General features: G+C 40.5%; 1 protein-coding gene across 2 annotated transcripts; it reads right to left on the bottom strand.

Annotated features, from left to right (window-relative positions):
• Positions 1 to 2,121: 2,121 nt before the first annotated feature.
• ak2 (adenylate kinase 2) lies at positions 2,122 to 19,182 on the bottom strand. 2 transcript variants are annotated; one of them, XM_085790637.1, is made up of 7 exons: positions 19,000 to 19,182; positions 16,357 to 16,487; positions 12,832 to 12,942; positions 10,595 to 10,689; positions 9,165 to 9,237; positions 7,521 to 7,740; positions 2,122 to 2,366 (listed from the first exon to the last, which is right to left on the bottom strand). In XM_085790637.1, exons 1-7 carry the CDS (start codon positions 19,091 to 19,093, stop codon positions 2,359 to 2,361), a joined length of 732 nt encoding a protein of 243 aa, XP_085646763.1. In that variant the 5' UTR covers positions 19,094 to 19,182; the 3' UTR covers positions 2,122 to 2,358. The 2 variants fall into 2 exon arrangements, with proteins under 2 accessions (XP_085646763.1, XP_085646762.1); XM_085790636.1 differs by lacking the exon at positions 2,122 to 2,366 and having other exon boundaries at positions 7,495 to 7,740.
• Between the last annotated feature and the right edge of the window lie 464 nt (positions 19,183 to 19,646).

Below are 19,646 nucleotides of genomic sequence, written 5' to 3'. Positions count from 1 at the left end.
TTTCAAATTTTTAGTTTTTTCCTCAAAACGTGTGAAAAAAGTCAATTAATTTTGTTTAAATTCTGCAAATAATTTATAAACTGACTCAACATGAATCAAAGAGCCGGACAAAGGTCACACTAAACAGTCATTTAAGATAAAAGCAACACGAGCAAACACAAAATTAAACATTAAACCTGTTGCTCATTTCACCTCATCAATAATCAGTAATCCAGCCTTGTTTAATATTAACATGAATTTGTTCTAACGGGGTGTGTGTGTGTGTGTGTGTGTAATAACCCATTTCTTCCCCACCAGGCCGGTGGTGTGACGTTTCATTCTTTACTGTCATTTCTGGACTGAAACAAAAGTGAATTCAACTTGTGGTTTAAAGAGAAATTCCTGTTATTAATAGACTTCACTTCCTCAAACAGGATTTCTCTGCATCTGTGTGTGTGTGTGTGTGTGTGTGGCTGTCACATTTACTCTCACAGCATCAAAGGGTCATTTCCTGCTGCTACCGTGTAAAACGAGTTTTATTTATTCATCAGAAATCAGTAGAACAGGTTCAAAATATTAAATAGTATTTATGTGGAGAAGGACAGAAGGATTTTAGTGTTATATTTTATGAAGTGGAAACAAAAGGTGACAATTATTTCTTGTCATTTGCTCACAAGGACATTTTTTTTGTTCTTATGTTTCCTTGTATTGTTTTTATTTATTATTAAATTACCATGATTCATTTTATTGTATTTTTATAACTGTACAGCACTTGGGTCAACTGAGGTTGTCTTGTGTGCTTTATAAATAAACTGTGAATTGACTTGGTGATTCAGCAGATTGAATTATTTTAAGTTTCTAAAGACAATGAAGTATTATATGTATTCAAGGTTAAAGCAGTTATTGTTAGAGTCCAGGGGTTGAATAGTTACAATAGTTATAAACAGGGCCGGTCCCTGACATAAACCCTCTATGTGGTTGTTTAGGGCCACAGCCGTTAGGTGGGGGGCCACATGATCAGAAAGGTACCGGGGTTCATCAAGTCATTTAAACATCCTGAGGTCTGCACGTGCAGCTATGAGCTTTATATGTAATGTGAAGTCAATATTCAGCTTCTTTTATCTCACATTTGAGACATTTGGTGAAAATAGAACGGCAGAATGACAACATTTCTGCTCAAAAAACAATCTTACAAAATGTCATTTTAGACTTGTTTTCTACACGTATCTATTACTGTATTCATATCCTATTTCAAGCACCAAAACAGTTCATTCTCATGACTGAAGGAGTGTTTTCACAAGGGATTGGACATTTTTCAAAAAGCAGACCTCAAATTTTCAGCATTTGGCCTAAATTATTTCTTTCTACAGTGTTCTAGGACAAACTGGCCTCAGTGTGCTTACAGCGGAGGTTCTAATATTTAGACATAAAACACTTGAAGTATCTTAGAAAGATAAATTTAAGAAAATGTGTAAAAGTCGAGAAAATGGCCTCAAAACTCAACACGTCTGTATTCAGTTTTAACCAGTGATTTGGTGTTTACGCTTAGAGTGCAGGGCCACAAACAAAAATCTTGTTTAGGGGGCCACCAAAATCCTAGGGCCGGCCCTGGTTATAAATATGTAACGTTTTAAAAAGGTAAAGTCTGTAATATTTAGGGGTGTCACGATTTCGATTTTTTATCGAAATCGATCGAAATTACGTCACGATCTCGACCATCGAAGTCAAAGAGAGGATCGACGGCCCCTGGATCATGATTTTTGGGGGCATGTTACCTTTATATTGTAAAGAAATTATTTAAATGTGACCATTAGTGCCTAATGTGATACATTATAGAAATTGCATCACTTATATGTATCCCATCTTTTGAAATAAGATTTACTGTACAAAATTTGATGAATAAAACCAATGATCGTAGACTAGACTAGTCTGAAAATAGCATAGGTGTCTGTGCTGTAAGAAAAAGAAAAAAAAAAATCGAGAATCGAATCGAATCGTGACCCTAAAATCGAAAATCAAATCGAATCGAGGATTTGGAGAATCGTGACACCCCTAGTAATATTCATTTCTCAGCAGGAGATCTGGGTGAATAAATAATAAAAATAAATAAATGAATAAAAGCATGACGCAGACAGACGGCGATAATTTAGAAAAGCATCAGATTTATTGGAGGGGAACAAGAGGAGACGGCTCAGATAGAAACGTGCTGACGACAAGAAGCTCCACAGCACAGCGCGGTTTATCCCGAACTTACACCAAGTCTTAATAAGACAAACACCCCCCTCCCCCCCCTCCCTCTCCCTGTCTGACCCCCCCTCCATCTGTCTGTCCAAACACCGAGCTCCTTCTGCAGCGCCGCTCCGTCGCCTCGGTGGAGACTCAACCAGCTGGAAGAGAAGGAGGAGAGAGAGAAGGAGGGAAGAGAAGTTCTGGGTCAATCACAGAAACTAAATAAAACAAAATAAAAATAAAAACATGATGCCAACTCTGTTTCCTCTTCTGTTTGTTTTTTTTTTGGTCGTTTAAAAAGCTGCAAATGTCAAAAAGTGCCGTCCGTCGTCTCACAGTGAAACCAGGTCGGTCGACTCGTCTGCCTCCAGTTTTAAAGTGCAGAGTTTAAAATTCACATTCATTTAAGGACAAATAAATAAAAAAATAAACACATTTACACACAAATGCAACAATAAGTGACAAAATGATAACAATAATAATAATAATGAAAAAGGAACAGGCAGAATATTAAAGCAAATTTAGCATGAAATCGCCTGGTTGTCTGAGCGGCGCCTGCTGGGAATGCTGAACATCTGCCCATGTTTTTCATCACAACCGCCCCGGGAGGAAAGAAAACACATCAGTATTCAGAGGGAGGAGCAGGTAGCGCGGTCGGCATGAGAAACACAAAACACCAGGTGACTGCAGAGCAGGACGGAGGAAGAGAGGAGAGGAGGAAGAGGAGGAAGAGGAGGAAGATAGAGGAAGAGGAGGAAGAGGAGAGGTCAAGGTGGAGCAGAGGATGAAACATCGTCACCAACACCGATGATTAAAGACAGACTGACTGATTTAAAAAATTTCCCAAAGTGACAGGAAATGTGAGTCAAAGAAAAGTGCAGAGCCGAGAGGAAACTCTGAGTTTGACTCCAGCTGCGTCCACACGACTACGATTAATAAGAGTCACTTTCACTCTGTTGTTTTCACTCTGGAGCTTTAGCATCTGGAAACTGAAGTTGGAATTTCTTCATTAGATTCAGTTTCACTCACAGTTTCTACTAAACTCAACTCAGTGCAGTGACTGTAACTATGACTGTCCAACATGACCAGTAGTTCAGAAATCACAGCTTCTATCGTCTGGACACTGAAAACAGAGACGTGATCAAGTCTCAGTCCGTACGTTTACATGCACAGCTCAATCCAGCTCAATCCAGCTGTGCTCAAAATTCGATTTTGGCGTCTAAAGCTGCGGAGTTTACATGTTAAGTGAATGCAAACGAGCGATTGAGCGTTTAATCGCCCAGACGGAAAATCTCGGAGGGCTCGGAGCAACAGCAACGGAGTGTTTTTTCTCTCTGTCTCTCGAGATGAGAAATCCCAACTCTCCGGCCGCCAGTCGCTCGTCGCTCAGCGCTGATTGGCTGCCGTAATCCCGGTGGTGCCGGTGTAAACAGAGACACATGGCAGTGGGCATGACGCCATCAAAGCCAAAATGTGCGTCTGTGCCAAACTGACGAGCGACTGCAGCTGAGCGACGGAGCGGTTTTTTTCGGAGCGATACGAGCAACAGCGACAAAAATAAAAAGGTCCGGTGTGAACGCAGCTTAATCCGACTTCTGTCCTTGTCCCAGTTCACATGCAACTGAGAAAATCTGAAACTGAGGGAACGTGTTCTCCTTCTAAACACCAGGTGGCGATGATGCGTCGTCAGCGGGTTAATACGGCCTCTTCTCCGGTTCACCTGTTAGCCAGGCGGCAGACTGGCATTTTCAAACGACAGCGAGATGGTTAATCATACGGCTTTGTTCATCGCATACGTAATGTGTGCGTTACTTATTGTGCAGATAAGGTGCTCGCCATCTATCTGGGGGCGGGACTAGATCAGCTTTTGCTTCTCCCGCTTTCCCTTTCGCCCATGTGTGTTGTATTATTTGAACTAAGATGAAGTGTGCTGACGATGATTTAAATTGACATGCCCGAAATAAACAAATTGATTGATATCTCTCGTGGTCATGGTGATTTCTAGAGGCTGAAACGCTACAACAGCTTTTGCGACCGGCTTTCTGGGATGTTTTTGTTCCAGGGTCTAACGCCAGCGCGGGGGGGATGTAGAGCATGTGCACATGCGTTGTCCAGTTAAACTCCGATTAAGACGTATACATGTGCCGGAGGAAGTCGAATTCCAATCACATCATCTGGGCGTCTTAATCGGAGTTGGAGAACTCAGATATTAGTCGGACTAACGCGTTTACGTGCACTCAGTTGTCCAGTTAGTCGGATTAAGGCAATAATTTAAAATAAAAGGTATATTTGGGTTCTATGATGTTAGATTAAATTGTAAATTTTATGAATTTCTTATTGTTATTGTAGATGGAGATACATATTTTATTTTCCTCCAGAAATAAATCATTTAATGCAATTTCTCCTTAGTGGCTCTAATGTTTGTATTCATGGACATTTTTGGGGGCTTTTATTTGAGTGGATTGACCAACAGTGGATTGTGGGTTGGATTCAAACCGAGGCAGCTGCTGCCCCTGTGAGGAAGGTATGCAGCAGGATTTTGTTTTTAAATAAAAACGTAGTCGTGTGGACGCGGCCTCATGTGTTAAAAACAAAACTCAACATTTCTCAGTCTAAAATCAAACTTCACATTAAAAAAAAGAAAAGTGCTTCATACATGTGATAAATTACATTCCAGTGCAGGTTTTGTAACGTGCAAGATTTAACATTAAACACGTGTTTCTAAGAATAACATCAGAAAGAGAAAAAGGAAGGAAGGAGGAACAGGAGAAACAAAAAAAAACAAAAAACAAAAAGGAGAAGCGTTGATAGGCTGAGGAAACGATGATGTCACTTCCTGCTTCATTCTAACTGTGATGAGTCTGCAGCTGTTCTGGGATCTGCTGTTCACTGGAAACACATTCACTTCCTCTGCTTCCTACAGACCAGAGGTCAGAGGGGGAGATGATGCAGGAAACCATGACGACGCAGAAAAAACATCTGCTGTTTTGGTTTCCCAATTAGTTTAATCTAATGATGTCATGTTTTTGTTTTGTGTAGTTACTCATTTCTTGACATGTTTCTGTTTTTCTATTGAACTGTGTAGAACTTCAAGAGAGTTCACAGTTTCAGATCAATACATGGTGTTTCTCAAAGTCAACTTAAATCATTGTGATCAATAGGGATGTCACAATTACTTGTTTTCACAATTAATCGCGGTATTAAACGCCACAATTAATTGATCGTAAAGGTTACTAAATACCGTCACTTTCCAAAAAAAGATTATGTTGGAACCGTATTGGTAGATGTGCACCAAAGTAAAGGTAAATGCACAGATACTGGTCCATACGTAACATTGAATTGGTAGGAATTTAAATGCTATAGTCAGTGTCTTTTGTAATAATAAAAAAAAATATTAAAATTAACTTAAACATTTGGTATAGATGACAATTAATGACTTATATATTTCAAACACTTTAATAATTGGTCATATTTTAATAGATACTTTGTGGAAATAATTAGTAATGTAATTATATTTTGACTATATTTGATTTTACACATTAATAGTGTTTGAAATTAATTGATGCATAATAATCATGATAATCGTAACACCGTGATTATTTCTCTGACTGTAATCGTACCAAGACATCCCTAGTGATCAATGAAAAATTTTTAATATTTGTGAATCGAGTTGCTCTAATTAAAACGACACATTTTAGATAATGACTTTGTTATTTCAGCTTCATGCATCATTTTATTTTCCTCTACACTGTCACTGCAAGTTTAGATGGAGAGATGAATATTATATATCCATCACTTTATATCCATCCCTCTGGTTTTCTGACCTTTCATAAAAACAAACTGCACCCAGTGTGAGGACGAGACAGTTTAAAGGTGTACAGAAATGGCCGTTTGTCCTGTTTGTTGCGCCGAGTTGTCACGAGCTGCAACACGAGTTTACCCGAGTAATGAAAACGAATTTGATTGGTCGTTATTGAGCGGGCGGGATATTCAAAGTTTGGGGCGAGACTGAGCTCCGTGTGCGTGTCTCAGACGTTTGAATGACGGATGACAGATCCAATATCAGTGGCTGGTGAATCGTGAGCAGGCTGACGTATAATCCGTGCGCCTGCATTATCCAATGCGAAAAAAAAAATACACACTTTCATCCTGGATTTACTCAAAAATAGAATTTTGCACAAAGTTTGGCCTACACCGTCTGAAAGATGAGTTATTACTAGGGCTGTCAGAGTTAACGCGTTAATCGCGATGAGATTAATTAAAAAAATTAACGCGATTACATTTTTTAATCGTGGTTAATCGCGGCCCATTTTGTCCTCTGTCTGCTGGACTGGAGGACTGGAGTGTGGGACCTCCAGTCCAGTAGGTGGCGGTAAGCCACCTTCAAGTTGGTTGCTACACAAATATACACAGTCTAACATATATCCACAGCTCCATCCATTGATTTTTTGAAGGCTTTGTTGTCAACAAATGCACATGGCCAGGCAGAGGCGTAGCAAAGTAAAGGGCAATTTCCACTGGATGCAATTCGTTTCAATTCTGTGTGAGTTTCATGCATCACGTGTTATGATTAGGTAGGCCTGCTAGGTCTGGTCTAAAAGTTGCTTGTCTAGAGATTATAACACTTTCGAGTGTTGAAAGTCCAAAGCGCCATATATAATATTTTTAATAGAGATTAATCGCGAGTTAACTATGGAAAAAATGCGATTAATCGCGATTAGAAAAATTAATCGTTTGACAGCCCTAGTTATTACACTAATTTTATGACCCAGAGTGGGCTTAAATTCAATTTTCTTTTCTGTACACCTTTAAAAAGTCAAAGTTCGGCTGCAGTTTGAGGAGGAAAAAAAAGAAATAAAAAAAAGGGAAAAGGAGGAAAAGTCATCGATTAAACAAGAGCGACCTTTGTCCACTACGGCAAACAACATGCAACACACGTCAGCGTCTTCAGACACCGGGTTGAGAGCAGCAGCTGTTGGAGGCAGCGTGTGGTGCTTTAGGCTCCGCCCCCTTTTGATTTCACCTCTCTAATAAAGGTCGAAGGTCGAAGCAGCAGCAGCAGTTTTTTGTTTTTTGCTTAATGAGGCGTGAGCTCCTGTTTTTACAACAGGGATCAGAGGCGTGGAAGTGGGTCGAACCTCCTGAAACGTCTTCCACACTCACAGCGCCGTTACATTTTGTTGCCACGTGACAGTCGGTCGACTCTTGTGTAAAGTTCCCGCCGTGAAGGAAGGTCGAGGAGGAAGAAGAGGAGGAAGAGGAGGAGGAGGAGGAGAAGAGAGGTGTTTAAATGAAGAACACGTGGTCTTTACAGGCCGTGGCGCGGGCGGCGGTTTCCGTGGCGGCGGTGAAGGCGGCCACGATGGAGGCGAAGACGACGCTGGGCTTCTGGGCGGCGTCGACGGCGGCGTGCAGCCCCCGCGCCTGGTAGTAGCGCACCAGCGGGACGGTCTGGCGGTGGTACGCGTCCAGACGGGAGCGCAGCGTCGTCTCGTTGTCGTCGCTGCGGCGCATCAGCGGCTCGCCTGTCAGCTGGGAAACACACACACACACACACACACACACACACAGTCAGAGAGAAACACACAGTCAGAGCCATGACATCATCTCAGAGACCAGACTCATCATGTTTTCCTCCATCAGCTCCTTCAAACTTCTAATTTCATTTAATTCATTTTAATTAAATTTCTGCTCCCTCTTCCTTCTTTCATCCTTTGTTCTTATCGTTCCTATTTTTCCTTCTTACTTTCAGAATTATTACTGTTATTAACACTATTATGAGTTATGTTATGTTTGCTTATGTCAAGCTAATGCTATCACAGCTGTTCTTAATACCTGATCCTTAATACCATTTATACTGTTATTATCATTATGACCAATGTTACTACTTACTACTATTCTTTCATTTATTTCTTTATTACTGCAATATTACAATCACCACACTACACTTACACTACACTTACACCTTGTGCACACTGTGTGTATCCATTGCTGTATGTCTGTTATGTTGTTGGTCTTATATCTCACTATAAAAAATCAGTTTGGGGGAAAGTGATTTAATTGTAGAATAATCAAAAGTTAATTTTATTTAGTAATCACTGTTACGTTTTAAAAATGAGGTGCAAAATATAAATCAATAAATGTGCATATATACTACATTATAAATATTGTTTATTTGACCAGTTTGAATTTAATTTAAAATCACATTTTGTTCCTGAAATCCACCTTGAATCCCCCCCGACTGCTGGGATCAGAATAATCCTGTTTTCCCGATCCTACTAAAAAGTTTTGAACGACACAAATTGAGGGTTTGATCCAGATTGATTACATGATCTGAACTAATCTCAGAATCCGTTTCTGGTTTTCAACCCATTTTCAAGATTTGATCCGATCCATTATCCAAAATTCGATCAGATGACTTTTGAACAACTGGTGATCCGAGTCTGAGTTTAAGAAGTTATTTTTTAAAACCTTTTACTTCCAAAACATAATGTTGGAAATTTACTTTTGATTTCACTTTCAAGTTACTTATTACTTAGGTTTTACTTTAGTATTATTATAGCAATAAAACAGCCTCAGTTCCCTAATTAAACAACCTTTGCTCTGTTTTATGCATCGGTTTAATAATTTTCTGAGCTGCGACTTTAAACCTCGACTTTCATCAACCTGTCAAACCTTTTTTATTCCCGTTAATAAAGTCGGCGTTCGACAGTTCTATTTCTTTCTCACATATATTTTATTTATGTATTAATCTTCATTTCTGTCTGATCCTCTTGAACGACGACGCGTTGCTTTAACGTCCAGCTGATTCTGAGTTTAATCATCCAGAACATTTCTCTACACGACACTCGTCCTCCTGCTTCTGTTGCTCTCTCTTTGCTGCTTTTTTTTTTTTTAAGTAGGTGGCTCTTTAGCCTGAAGTGGTTTCTAAGTGGGTTGATCGTCAAACTACTTACGTCATCCTTCATGGGCTCTTTGGGGGGGTTGAACTCCTCGTGGTACGAACGGCCGCTCGGCTGATGGATTAGTCTGGGGAGACGGAGGGATGAAGATGGAGGACGGGACGGGGACAGAGGAGAGAGAGAGGAGGAAGACGAGGAGAGATGAGGAGAGAAAGGAGGAAGAAGAGGAGGAGGAGGAGAGATGAGGAGGAAGAGGAGGAAGAGGAGGACAGATGAGGGTCAGCAGCCACAGTGACTCACTAACTACTTCACCGTCCTCTTCAGATCCCGTCCTGCCCTTGTCCTACTTGGGGCTGCAGCGGCGACAGCAGCCACTTATTGTGTCAAACCAGGACAAACATTTTACAAAAAACAAACCCATACAAAAGGGTTTTTGTATTTTTTTTTTTCTAAAGCGGCTGCGGCGACAACACGTGTTCAGGTGGAGAGAGGTCTGTGAACGCAACACGAGGGGTCAGATTCACAATCAGAGCACGATGGCGGCGGCAGCAGGTGGTAGTTATATAAAAGAAGCTACAGAGACGAGTTATAAAACCTGGAAACGACGAGACAAACGTTATAAAACCGGAGGTGACGCAGTTTTAACGTATTTATTTATCAAATCTCAACTGATCTGTGATATGAATCAATCAGTCCTCTATGTATTCTCTCAATTAATCAATTAATTCTGGTGAATAAACACAGGTGGAGCTCAAACTATTATGTTAATTTAAAAAAAATGTTGTAATATTTTGAGTAGGGATAGTTCCTCTTTGGTTAAACATTTGACATCTCAGCACGATGCAGAATATAAAGAGTCCACTTTTGTTTTGTTAAATTTCAGACACTATGTTTGGCAGTGCCATGTTTATAAAAGCACAAATGTTGAATGTCAGGAGGCTAAATGACAATTTTGTTACATTTGTGTTTGTACTGCAGTGACACTTGTCAGTCACCGATGTGTAAGAAAAACACAAATTTGAGGAATGTTTATTTAAATAACAGACGATATCTGTGGAAAAATAAAAAAAATTTCAAAGTAACTTTATGTGAAATCGATACTTGGTATCAGTGAGTACTAAAATGCAAGTACTCGTACACTACAGGTTTTGGAAAAAAGTGGTATCGGGATTGGGAGTTTTGATTTTGATGATTTTCGGACATAATCATCAAAATGAAAACAAAAACAAAAAAAAAGGTTTGAAATATTTCACTCTGCATGTGATGGATCTAAAAATTAAACTTTCAATGAACTTTTCCAAGAGTTTCATTAGCTACAACTGTAACGTAACGGAACAATGTTAAAAACAGCTGTAAGTAGTGAATAAATAGTTATATACATTTTGATTTAGTGCTATTGAATTATTTAAATAGTCATATATCAGCAATTTTTCTCACTCAGCGGAGACTGATAAACACTGATTGATCGTCTCTCTCTCTCTCACCTGCCACAGATCCGGCGAACCAGCAGAGAGTCGTCGACGGAGAACTCGATCACAGAGTCGAGCTGCTCGCGTCGTTTCTCCAGCAGGTCGTCCAGCTGCAGGAGAAACAAGACGAGAAGAAGGAGATGAAGTCAAAATGTTCTGCAGGATTTTAACTGTAACTGATATGTTCAATAAAACAAGTCAAAATCCTATTTACTTCTACTTAAAGGGATAGTTCAACATTTTGGCAAATTGGCCCATTGCCATAATCCCTATAGTCATAGCAGTAGGTTCGTTACCTTTAAGTGTTGGTGCAAGCTATTTTTAGAACGGCGGAGCAGAGCCGTGAGCTGCTCAGAGCTACGCTACGGAGGCTCATTATGGGATTTCTTGGTTTCCCTCCTCATCAAACTCATCAAATATACACAATCCAACAACTCCACAACACTCTGGTGGACAAGTTGTGACCTGCACATTCACCACGCTATGAGATAATAACACAACGTTACGACACAGAGTTGTTGTAGAGGGAAATTCATGCAAAACCGCTGATGGGCGTTGCCTTCAGGGACAGTTTTTCCATCAAGCAGTCTCTGAATTTCCCTCTAAAACAACTCTGTCTGGTAACGTTGTGTTATTATCTCATAGCGTGGTGAATGTGCAGCTCACAACTTGTCCACCAGAGCGTTGTGGAGTTGTTGGATTGTGTATTTGATGATGACGACATTTGAAAATGTTGAACTATCCCTTTAACAAGATAATTTGCAACAGGTTATTATTCAGTTTGTGCAAAACAAAAACTTGAAGTCTGGATTTTTCCTCTTGATTATGAGCTATGACATTTTGGATTTTTATTCACATTGTAGATGAACTCACTAATTATCTGTTTTCATCCTTAAAAGCTAAAAGGTTTAACTTCATTACACAGTTTGGTCTTATTTATTTATCTCATTAGTGACCATGGTGATTAGCAGCATTGATCTGAGACTAATTATAGATGGAGTTAGATAACTGTGCATGAATCATAATCTGAGACTCCAGTTTTGGTTAAAAAATAAATAAATAAAAATGAAAGCTGTATTTAAGATGCAAAGTGATGCATGAGCAGTTTGTCTCATTACACCATGGCTTCTCTTTTCAGCTGTTACTGTGACCTGAGGAAGTTTAATTCATAGTTCAACAGGATTTAGAGCGTTACAGTGAGCGTTAGCACTGGAACCAGGGGAAACGCAGTGACACGTTTATCTCTATAGACCCCTTCACAGATTGTAAACATCCGGGTGGGCGGGGCTTAGCTGGAGGCAAAACATCTGAAACACCGTAGCTTGTCAACGCTGGTCAGCATGTTTTAACGGACTGTTTTTCAAGAATGGACGAGGAAAAGTCATATTTTAGTGAATATGTTAGTACACCCACCCTCAGAGACCGCGAGTGTTATTTTAAAAAGTTGACTCCAGACCGTCATATGTACCGTAAATTCTCAAATAAAAGCTGAGTCTCAAACAGACACCGGGCCGGGTCTATCTCTATTTTCTGCTACAGTAACTTAGTTCTTGTAAATGTAGTAAGTTGAACCTCAGAAAGCCCACGATCGCCTGTTTGAGCCCTTTCTAAGCTGCTTCAGTCCTGCGACAGTTCTCAAAGACCCGACCTCGGTCAGATCCGCAGGCAAGTGTTGAAGCCTGGACCTGATGCGGCCCCGGGCTCACATCACGAGCATTAACTCTAGACTGGACCGCGGCAAAAAACAAAAAAAAAAAAAAAAAAAAAAAAAAAAAGAAGCCGGTGGTCCACCGACCCGAGCTATTAAATGTTTTCAACCTGAACCCGGTACGTCCGGTCGTGTTGTTCGGTCCGGCCCGTTGAGACCTCGGACTGAGGAGAGAGCCGGGGGCTATAACGTTACAGTCTGTGGGCAGAGTTCACGTTTATTTACAAGAAGTTTAATCAGTGCTTGTAAATGAATGCTGCGCTGGATCAGACTCTTTCCTTCTATTCTTACTCTTTTAAACAGAACCTGTTATATATTTTCCATGTTTGCTGAGCATAACATTTGTTCAAAATGAATTTAAAACCTGTCCCGTACACAGCAGGCGCCTGTCTAAACAGATGCTGGGTCAGTTGTTTTGCCTCCACAGTGACGTAGGCCGCGAAGGGGTCTATAAATGTGAAACGACTCCTTTAAACTTTCTCCTGCGAGCGCTGAGTTTTCCCTGGGCCAGTGAAGGCACCACGCGACCCGACGGCGTCCTCACCATCTCGGCCTGCTTGACCGTCCGGGGGAAGCCGTCCAACAGGAAGCCGTTCCTGCACGGCGGCGTGTCCAGGTTCTTCTCTATGAGCTCCACCACCATCTCATCACTGACCTGCAGCACAACAACAACAACAACAACAACAACACATCGGTCACATGGAGGAGACGGTGTTGTGTTGTTGTGTTCATGGAGGCGAGCGGAGGAAACGGCGACAGACGGACAGACGGAGAGAAAACAGTTCTGAGAAAATCACAATGAGAAATGAGTCACATGCTGAGACGCTGAGGAGGAGAGTTACGCAACAGCTGCACAAACACACACACACACACAATTACTGCACTTACACATAAATACACAACAAGACACACAATTATCTTCATCCCAGGAGACGCAAAACACACAATCACCTGCATGTGCTGTGTTTACACCGAGCCGCTGACATGATGTTGTGTCTCACTTCAGAACCCAAACACAAGTATGTTTGGTAACACTTTGTAATGTAAGTATAAACTATTAAACATTAGTTAAGCATTAATAAATATTGAATTCTTCATTTTAAAGCAGAAGTAAGTGATATATTTGTGTTAATCTAAGTCTTAAATAGTTGTATCTTCCGACAGCAATCACTTCTATAGAGTGTTTGGTCTGAAACACGGGTCTGTCAGTCACTCTGCTCTGCTCTGAGCCCAGGAGAAAACTTTCCTTGTATCCTACAAGTTTTATCCAATGAGGAGAGAGAACGGCATAAAGGGGCAGTCCTCTCTGTGTGTGCAGCCAAGGGATGCGCCTGAATGTGGTGACGTAGGGACGAGGACCAATAGATCCATGACGAGGGCGGGGGCTGCTAACTCCATCTGCTGACAAGACGTTATGGTGCGTTCAAGGCAACTCGTAACTCGTGTTTTTCCGACCTGTGAAGTGGTACCAGTTCGATCTGGTACGAGTTCACAGGTCAGAAGTTACGAGTGGCCGTTATAGTGACTTTCACAGGTAAAACAGGTCGGAGAAACACGAGTGGGTTGCCTGGAACGCTACAAAGTCGTAAGTTGTGACTTGAAGCTGTAATTTACGGTTTCAAAAGCCTGCCTGGAACGCAGCATTAGCCAAAACGACCGGATCGCTTACTTCTGCGTTAACACATGAATACTCATTAGTATGTAGTTTATAAACACAGTTAGTGTTTATCAATGATGAGTAACATGTTATAAATGAAGAATTCAGTATTTATTAATAATAAACTAATGCTTAAAGCAGAAGTAAGTGGTCCGGTCGTTTTCGCTAATGCTGCGTTCCAGGCAGGCTTTTGAAATCGTAAATTACAGCTTCAAGTCACAACTTAGGACTTTGTAGCGTTCCAGGCAACCCACTCGTGTTTCTCCGACCTGTTTTACCAGTGAAAGTCACTATAACGGCCACTCGTAACTTCTGACCTGTGAACTCGTACCAGATCGAACTGGTACCACTTCACAGGTCGGAAAAATACGAGTTTCCTTGAACGCACCATAACAGTCCTCGTCGCTACGTCACCACATTCACGGCGTCCCTTGGCTGCACACACAGCCCTGCATGCCGTTCTCTCTCCTCATTGGATAAAAACTGTAGGATACGATAAATGTTTTCTCCTGGGCTCAGAGCAGAGCAGAGTGACTGACAGACCCGTGTTTCAGACCAAACACTCTATAGAAGTGATTGCTGTCGGAAGATAGAACTATTTAAGACTTATATTAACACAAATATATCACTTACTTCTGCTTTAATAATGTGTACTTATTATAAAACGTTACCATATGTTTTTGTTTTAAAACCTGTCTCCTCTCGTCGTACCTTTGTTTGTTTTTTTTAAATAATAAATCGATGAGAAAAGAAATTTAACGTTTTATATTTCGACCACATCCCCCTGCTCGAGCTCCCCGATATAATTTTTTGCAACCAATCAACTGCAGAGCAGAGAATCTACTCTACTAACTACTACTACTACCTTATTTCTATCTTGTTTGTTTATCATCTATTTTATCTATTCATGCTTTACTCTTGGATGTCTGTATTTTGTTTTTAATGATAATGATGCCAAGCTGGAGCTGCTAAACAATGTTTCATTGTTTTTAACAGTGACAAATAAATTCTTTTCTACTCTATTCAGCTCAGCGACGGTAAACGATGATGCATGTGTATATATTATTTGCTTTTTTATTATATTTTTGCACAGATACTGCATGACACATCTGTTTGTTTCTTTTTTAATGGAAAACTTTATTTATTTTATTTATTTTTTATTATTAAAACAGACATTTTAAATTTCTAGCTTGAACTGCGACTTCAACTTCTAGTGACGATCATGTTGTGTTACCGAGAAGACAATCTACTTCCTGTTTACACCGGCTCGCCCTCTCTCAGTGGAGGTGAACGATGATGCGTGTGTGTGTGTGTGTGTGTGTGTGTTTTCACAGATCGTTTCTGGTGTAGATGAACTGAACATCCAGACGGATCATTTCAGTTAAAAATAATAATAATAAACCTGATAATGTTAAAGCAACAACCTGTTCACACAAAAGACGAAACACAACAACAGGAACAGACATGTCGGCTCTTTTCCTCCTACACAAGTCCATGTGCACAGATTACACAATGCACGGACACACACACACACATCTCGTACAGATCGATCATGTAACGCCTGCAGGGAGAATCTGATTGGTCCCAAATTCATTCTGCTGCTGCTCCACAAACAAACACACAAACAGACAGAGGAACAACGAGTCCAGCAACAGATGGTCCAGCCCCCACAGAGACAGAGACACAGAGAGACAGACAGAGCATCTCAGCATATCCGAGTCGCTCTGGGATTAGATGGAGAAACTAAAATCCACAGACGAACCGTGGAAACGACTCAGAGACGCCGAAACAACCGACTGAAAACTGAAGATTCAGTTCTTTCTCTGTCAAATCAAATGTTGAAGCATTTCTCACTTTTAGTGGCTTTAAAATGTTTGGCACAATAAAAGACCTGTTGTATTTATGTAGTTTTTACTCATTTGCTCTTAGTTTTCTCACTATTTCAGCTCTTTTGTAATTTTTTTAATGTATATATTTTGCACAAACATATCATTTAGAATAGCATGAACAATTATTATGATTGAGATGTGCAAAGGGGAGGTATGAAACCCATAAGGGCTTATATGAAAACCTCACCCATGAGGAACATATTCAAAAAGTAAAGACAAGGAAATAAGGAATAATTAAATGATAAGATGATAAGAAAAAATACGTTTTAAAAAAGGTTAGTGATTATACAGAGAATATAGGGGAAAAAGGAAACATTGTGAATAATGCAAAACAATAATAATAATACATGTGACAATGAGAAGAAAAGCAGCGGATTCAAAAACACAGTAAAATCTAAACCATGTGGGACCACGAGGGGCCGTGGAGTCTACGGAGCCTCAGAGGGGCCAAAAGGACAGAGAAACAAAAACACAGAGATCGTGAGAAGCAGGAACAGATGAGAAACAGAAACGGAAACTTTACCAGTTTTCCGGCGTCCATCGTCGTCTTCAGCCTCTTCCCGAGCTCGGAGCCCGAGGCCACCATCGCCCGCAGCATGTCGCCGGTGGCCAGGTGGCAGACGCAGTACTGCTCGGCGAGGCGGGGGGCCTGAGGTGGGGGAGGAGAGACAGGTTAAACACCATTAAATAATAAGAGCTTTAGTATTTGTATTTTAAAAGGGATAGTTCAACATTTAATCAGATCCTCCTCTCACCATAATCCCTATAGTCATAGCAGTAGGTTCATCGCTTTTAATCATAGTAGGGCTGCAACGAGTGGCATATTTCACTATCCAAATATTCAAAAAGGTAGTTCCGGCTGTATTTACCTCTAAAACAACTCTGTCTCACAATGTTACACGATTATTTCATAGCGTGGTGAACCTACTGCTACTGCTGTGACTATAGGGATTATTATGGTGAGAGGAGAAATTTGACAAAATGTGTGAACTATCCCTTTAAAAGTTAATCTGTTTGCTCAACTTCCTGTTGAAGTGGCAGAACCAGACTCGAGGTGGGCGGAGCTACCTGCCTCCACAGGTGAGGTTAGAGAGAAGAGGGGAAGACCAGTGACTAATTAGACTGTGTCATCATTAGGGATGTCACAATTACTTGTTTTCACAACTAATCGCGGTATTAATCGCTACAATTAATCGATCGCAAAGATTCCTAAATACCGTCACTTTCCAAAAAAAGATTATGTATGAACGTGTCGGCAGATGTGCACCAAAATAAAAGGTGAATGCTCAGATACTGGTCCATTTACCTAATGTAACATTGAACTGGTAGGAGTTTAAATGCTAGAGTGTCATTTGTAATTAAAAAAAAAAAAAGATTAAAATGAACTTAAACATCTGGTATCGGTGACAATTAATGACTTGAATATTTCAAACACTTCCCCTGGGGATTAATAATTGGTCATATTTTTTATAGATATTTAAAATATTTTATAATTAGTAATGTACATTTTAACTATATTTGATTTTACACATTCATAGTGTTGTGAAATTAATTCATGCATAATAATCGGGATAATCGTAATACCGTGATTATTTCTCTGACAATAATCGTACCAAAAAAAAATCTATTATCGTGACATCCCTAGTCATCATAATAATAGTGAAATATCAGCAATTAGTTTTTACTGTGAAGCATCTACTGATAATAATCAAAGCTAATTACAGTAATAACTATTAATGACAGCAGGAGGAGCTTAGAGGTAATGTACAGTCAGACAGGGTTGTTTTCATTTGTCATTTGGCCCCCTAACTTAAAATTTCAGGAGCACAAGTAGAAAATTTGGGGGGCGTAAATCGACTTTCAAAGCAAATATTCAAATTTCCTTTTCATTCATAATGCTCACACACATTGGCCTGACACCTGTGATGACAGATTCCTGATTCTTTCAGTCGTCCCTTTCACATTTCACAGTGTTTAAAAAAAGAAAAGAAAAAAAAACAAGGTAAATGTACTGGTTGCAGACAGAACTGATCCAGGCCGAGGGGCGTTAAGTTTCAACATGTGCAGCTGATCTGAGAGCAGACAACGATGTGTGGAGGTCACAGTCACACCAACAGACCGACACCACTTCACCCACATCTGCGTTTGTGTCGCAACATCCAAAACTGAAATTCCTGGATCATGCAAGTGTGACGCTGGATCATACGTCTTCTCCTCTACTGCTCTTTGAATAAACTGTTCTGTAGTTCTGTCCTGGTTTTCCTTCCTTCCACCTGAGCTTCCTCTGATCCCAGACCAGCTCCTCCTGACATCCTGAATGAGAAAGAGCTCATTGTTCCAGATCTGTGAAACCTTTCCTCTATTTATTAAAAATAGACAAAGTGCATCTGACCTTGTTCAGATCAAACTCCAACAAACATTCAGTTTATATTGAGCCTGGATTAGACTAGATCAGATTAGAGGAGGAGAAGTCTGATCATATCAGACCTGGACTGGATAATAAAAAAATAAAATAAATGACAGACTCACAGTCTTAGACATTGAACCAGGCTTCATCCAAATAAAATATGTTAACAGGTGGACTGTGATGACAGGTTCAAAGACATTTTCAGTTTAACGCATTCTTATTCTCTTTATAAAAAACGCTGAAAACTATGATAATATCACTGTTTTTTCCTCTTATTTAAACCAGATCAAGATGAAAAACTCAGTCAATTCAAACTCAAACAATCCTGACATAAAGATACAGAGTAAAGACAGTGTCAGGTTTGTGGAGACCAGACGGAACCGAGTCTGAACTTCACTTCGGCGTCGTTTATTACAAATAAATTAAATAATAAAAATGTGTTGGAGAGAGAAGAGAATATAAACCCAGAGCAGCTGCTAAACGAGCTAACTGTTTGGTTTAACTATATAAAAACACATGGTAACATCCTTGTTTATGTTTTTTTTTTCTTCTAATATGTCCGGTTTGTTCTGGTGATGCACTTCACCATGTAACTGGAGCCGAGGTGATGAACACATCAACAACCCGCAGGTAAATCCAAGGTAAGGTTACTTAGCATTAGCATTAGCGTTAGCATTAGCCTGTACCATGCGCTTTACACTGTGTTCTGCAGCTAGCGGCTAACAGCGGCTAACCGTTAGCTCCGGGACTTCACCTGAGTCCCCTTCCCGGCCCCGGGCGGGCCCAGCAGGATGGCCCGGATCCCGTCCTGCACGTCGGCTATCGCCTCCTTCAGCTGCGCGCTGGGAGCCATGGTGACTTGGACCGGGACAGAAACTTTAACTTTCACCGAAGTCCGACCGAGCGACCGAGTCCTGCTGCTGACACCGCAGCCGAAAGGACGCAGCCCCGCCCCCTTAACGCACACCACGACCAGGCCCCGCCCCCTCCTTGGAAGACGTGGCTTCTGATTGGCTGTCGCGCGGCTCTGTCAAGGGTTCTGCGCGTTGATTGGATGGAGAAGAGCGTGACGCCACATTGTGTAACATCCGAAGGAGATTTCAATGATCCGTATTATTTGCTACCATGTCAATCCAGAAGACCGCGCTCTTGAACATGGTGATGAACTTTACCATCATTTATGCTTTTTTTTTTATTCACAAACAAAAAATCTTTCAATTTGATCGACAACAACAAAAAAGCAACACATTAGTGAGTCTCTATGAAAAGTTTTGACTGACCCTCTTTTTGTTGTTTTGTTTGCTGTTCTAATTTCTCTATTTTATTTTAATCTTTACCCTTTTTTTTTTACCCTTCTTTGATTTATTTATTTACCTTTTCTTTTAACTACATATTTTTTGATCACC

Source organism: Trachurus japonicus, chromosome 11 (genome assembly GCF_045865225.1).
Source record: "Trachurus japonicus isolate A0001 chromosome 11, Traja_1.0".
NCBI classification, from domain to species: Eukaryota; Metazoa; Chordata; class Actinopteri; order Carangiformes; family Carangidae; genus Trachurus; species Trachurus japonicus.
The sequence above is the reverse complement of the archived record's forward strand: the minus strand, read 5'-3'. Positions and strand labels throughout refer to the sequence as shown.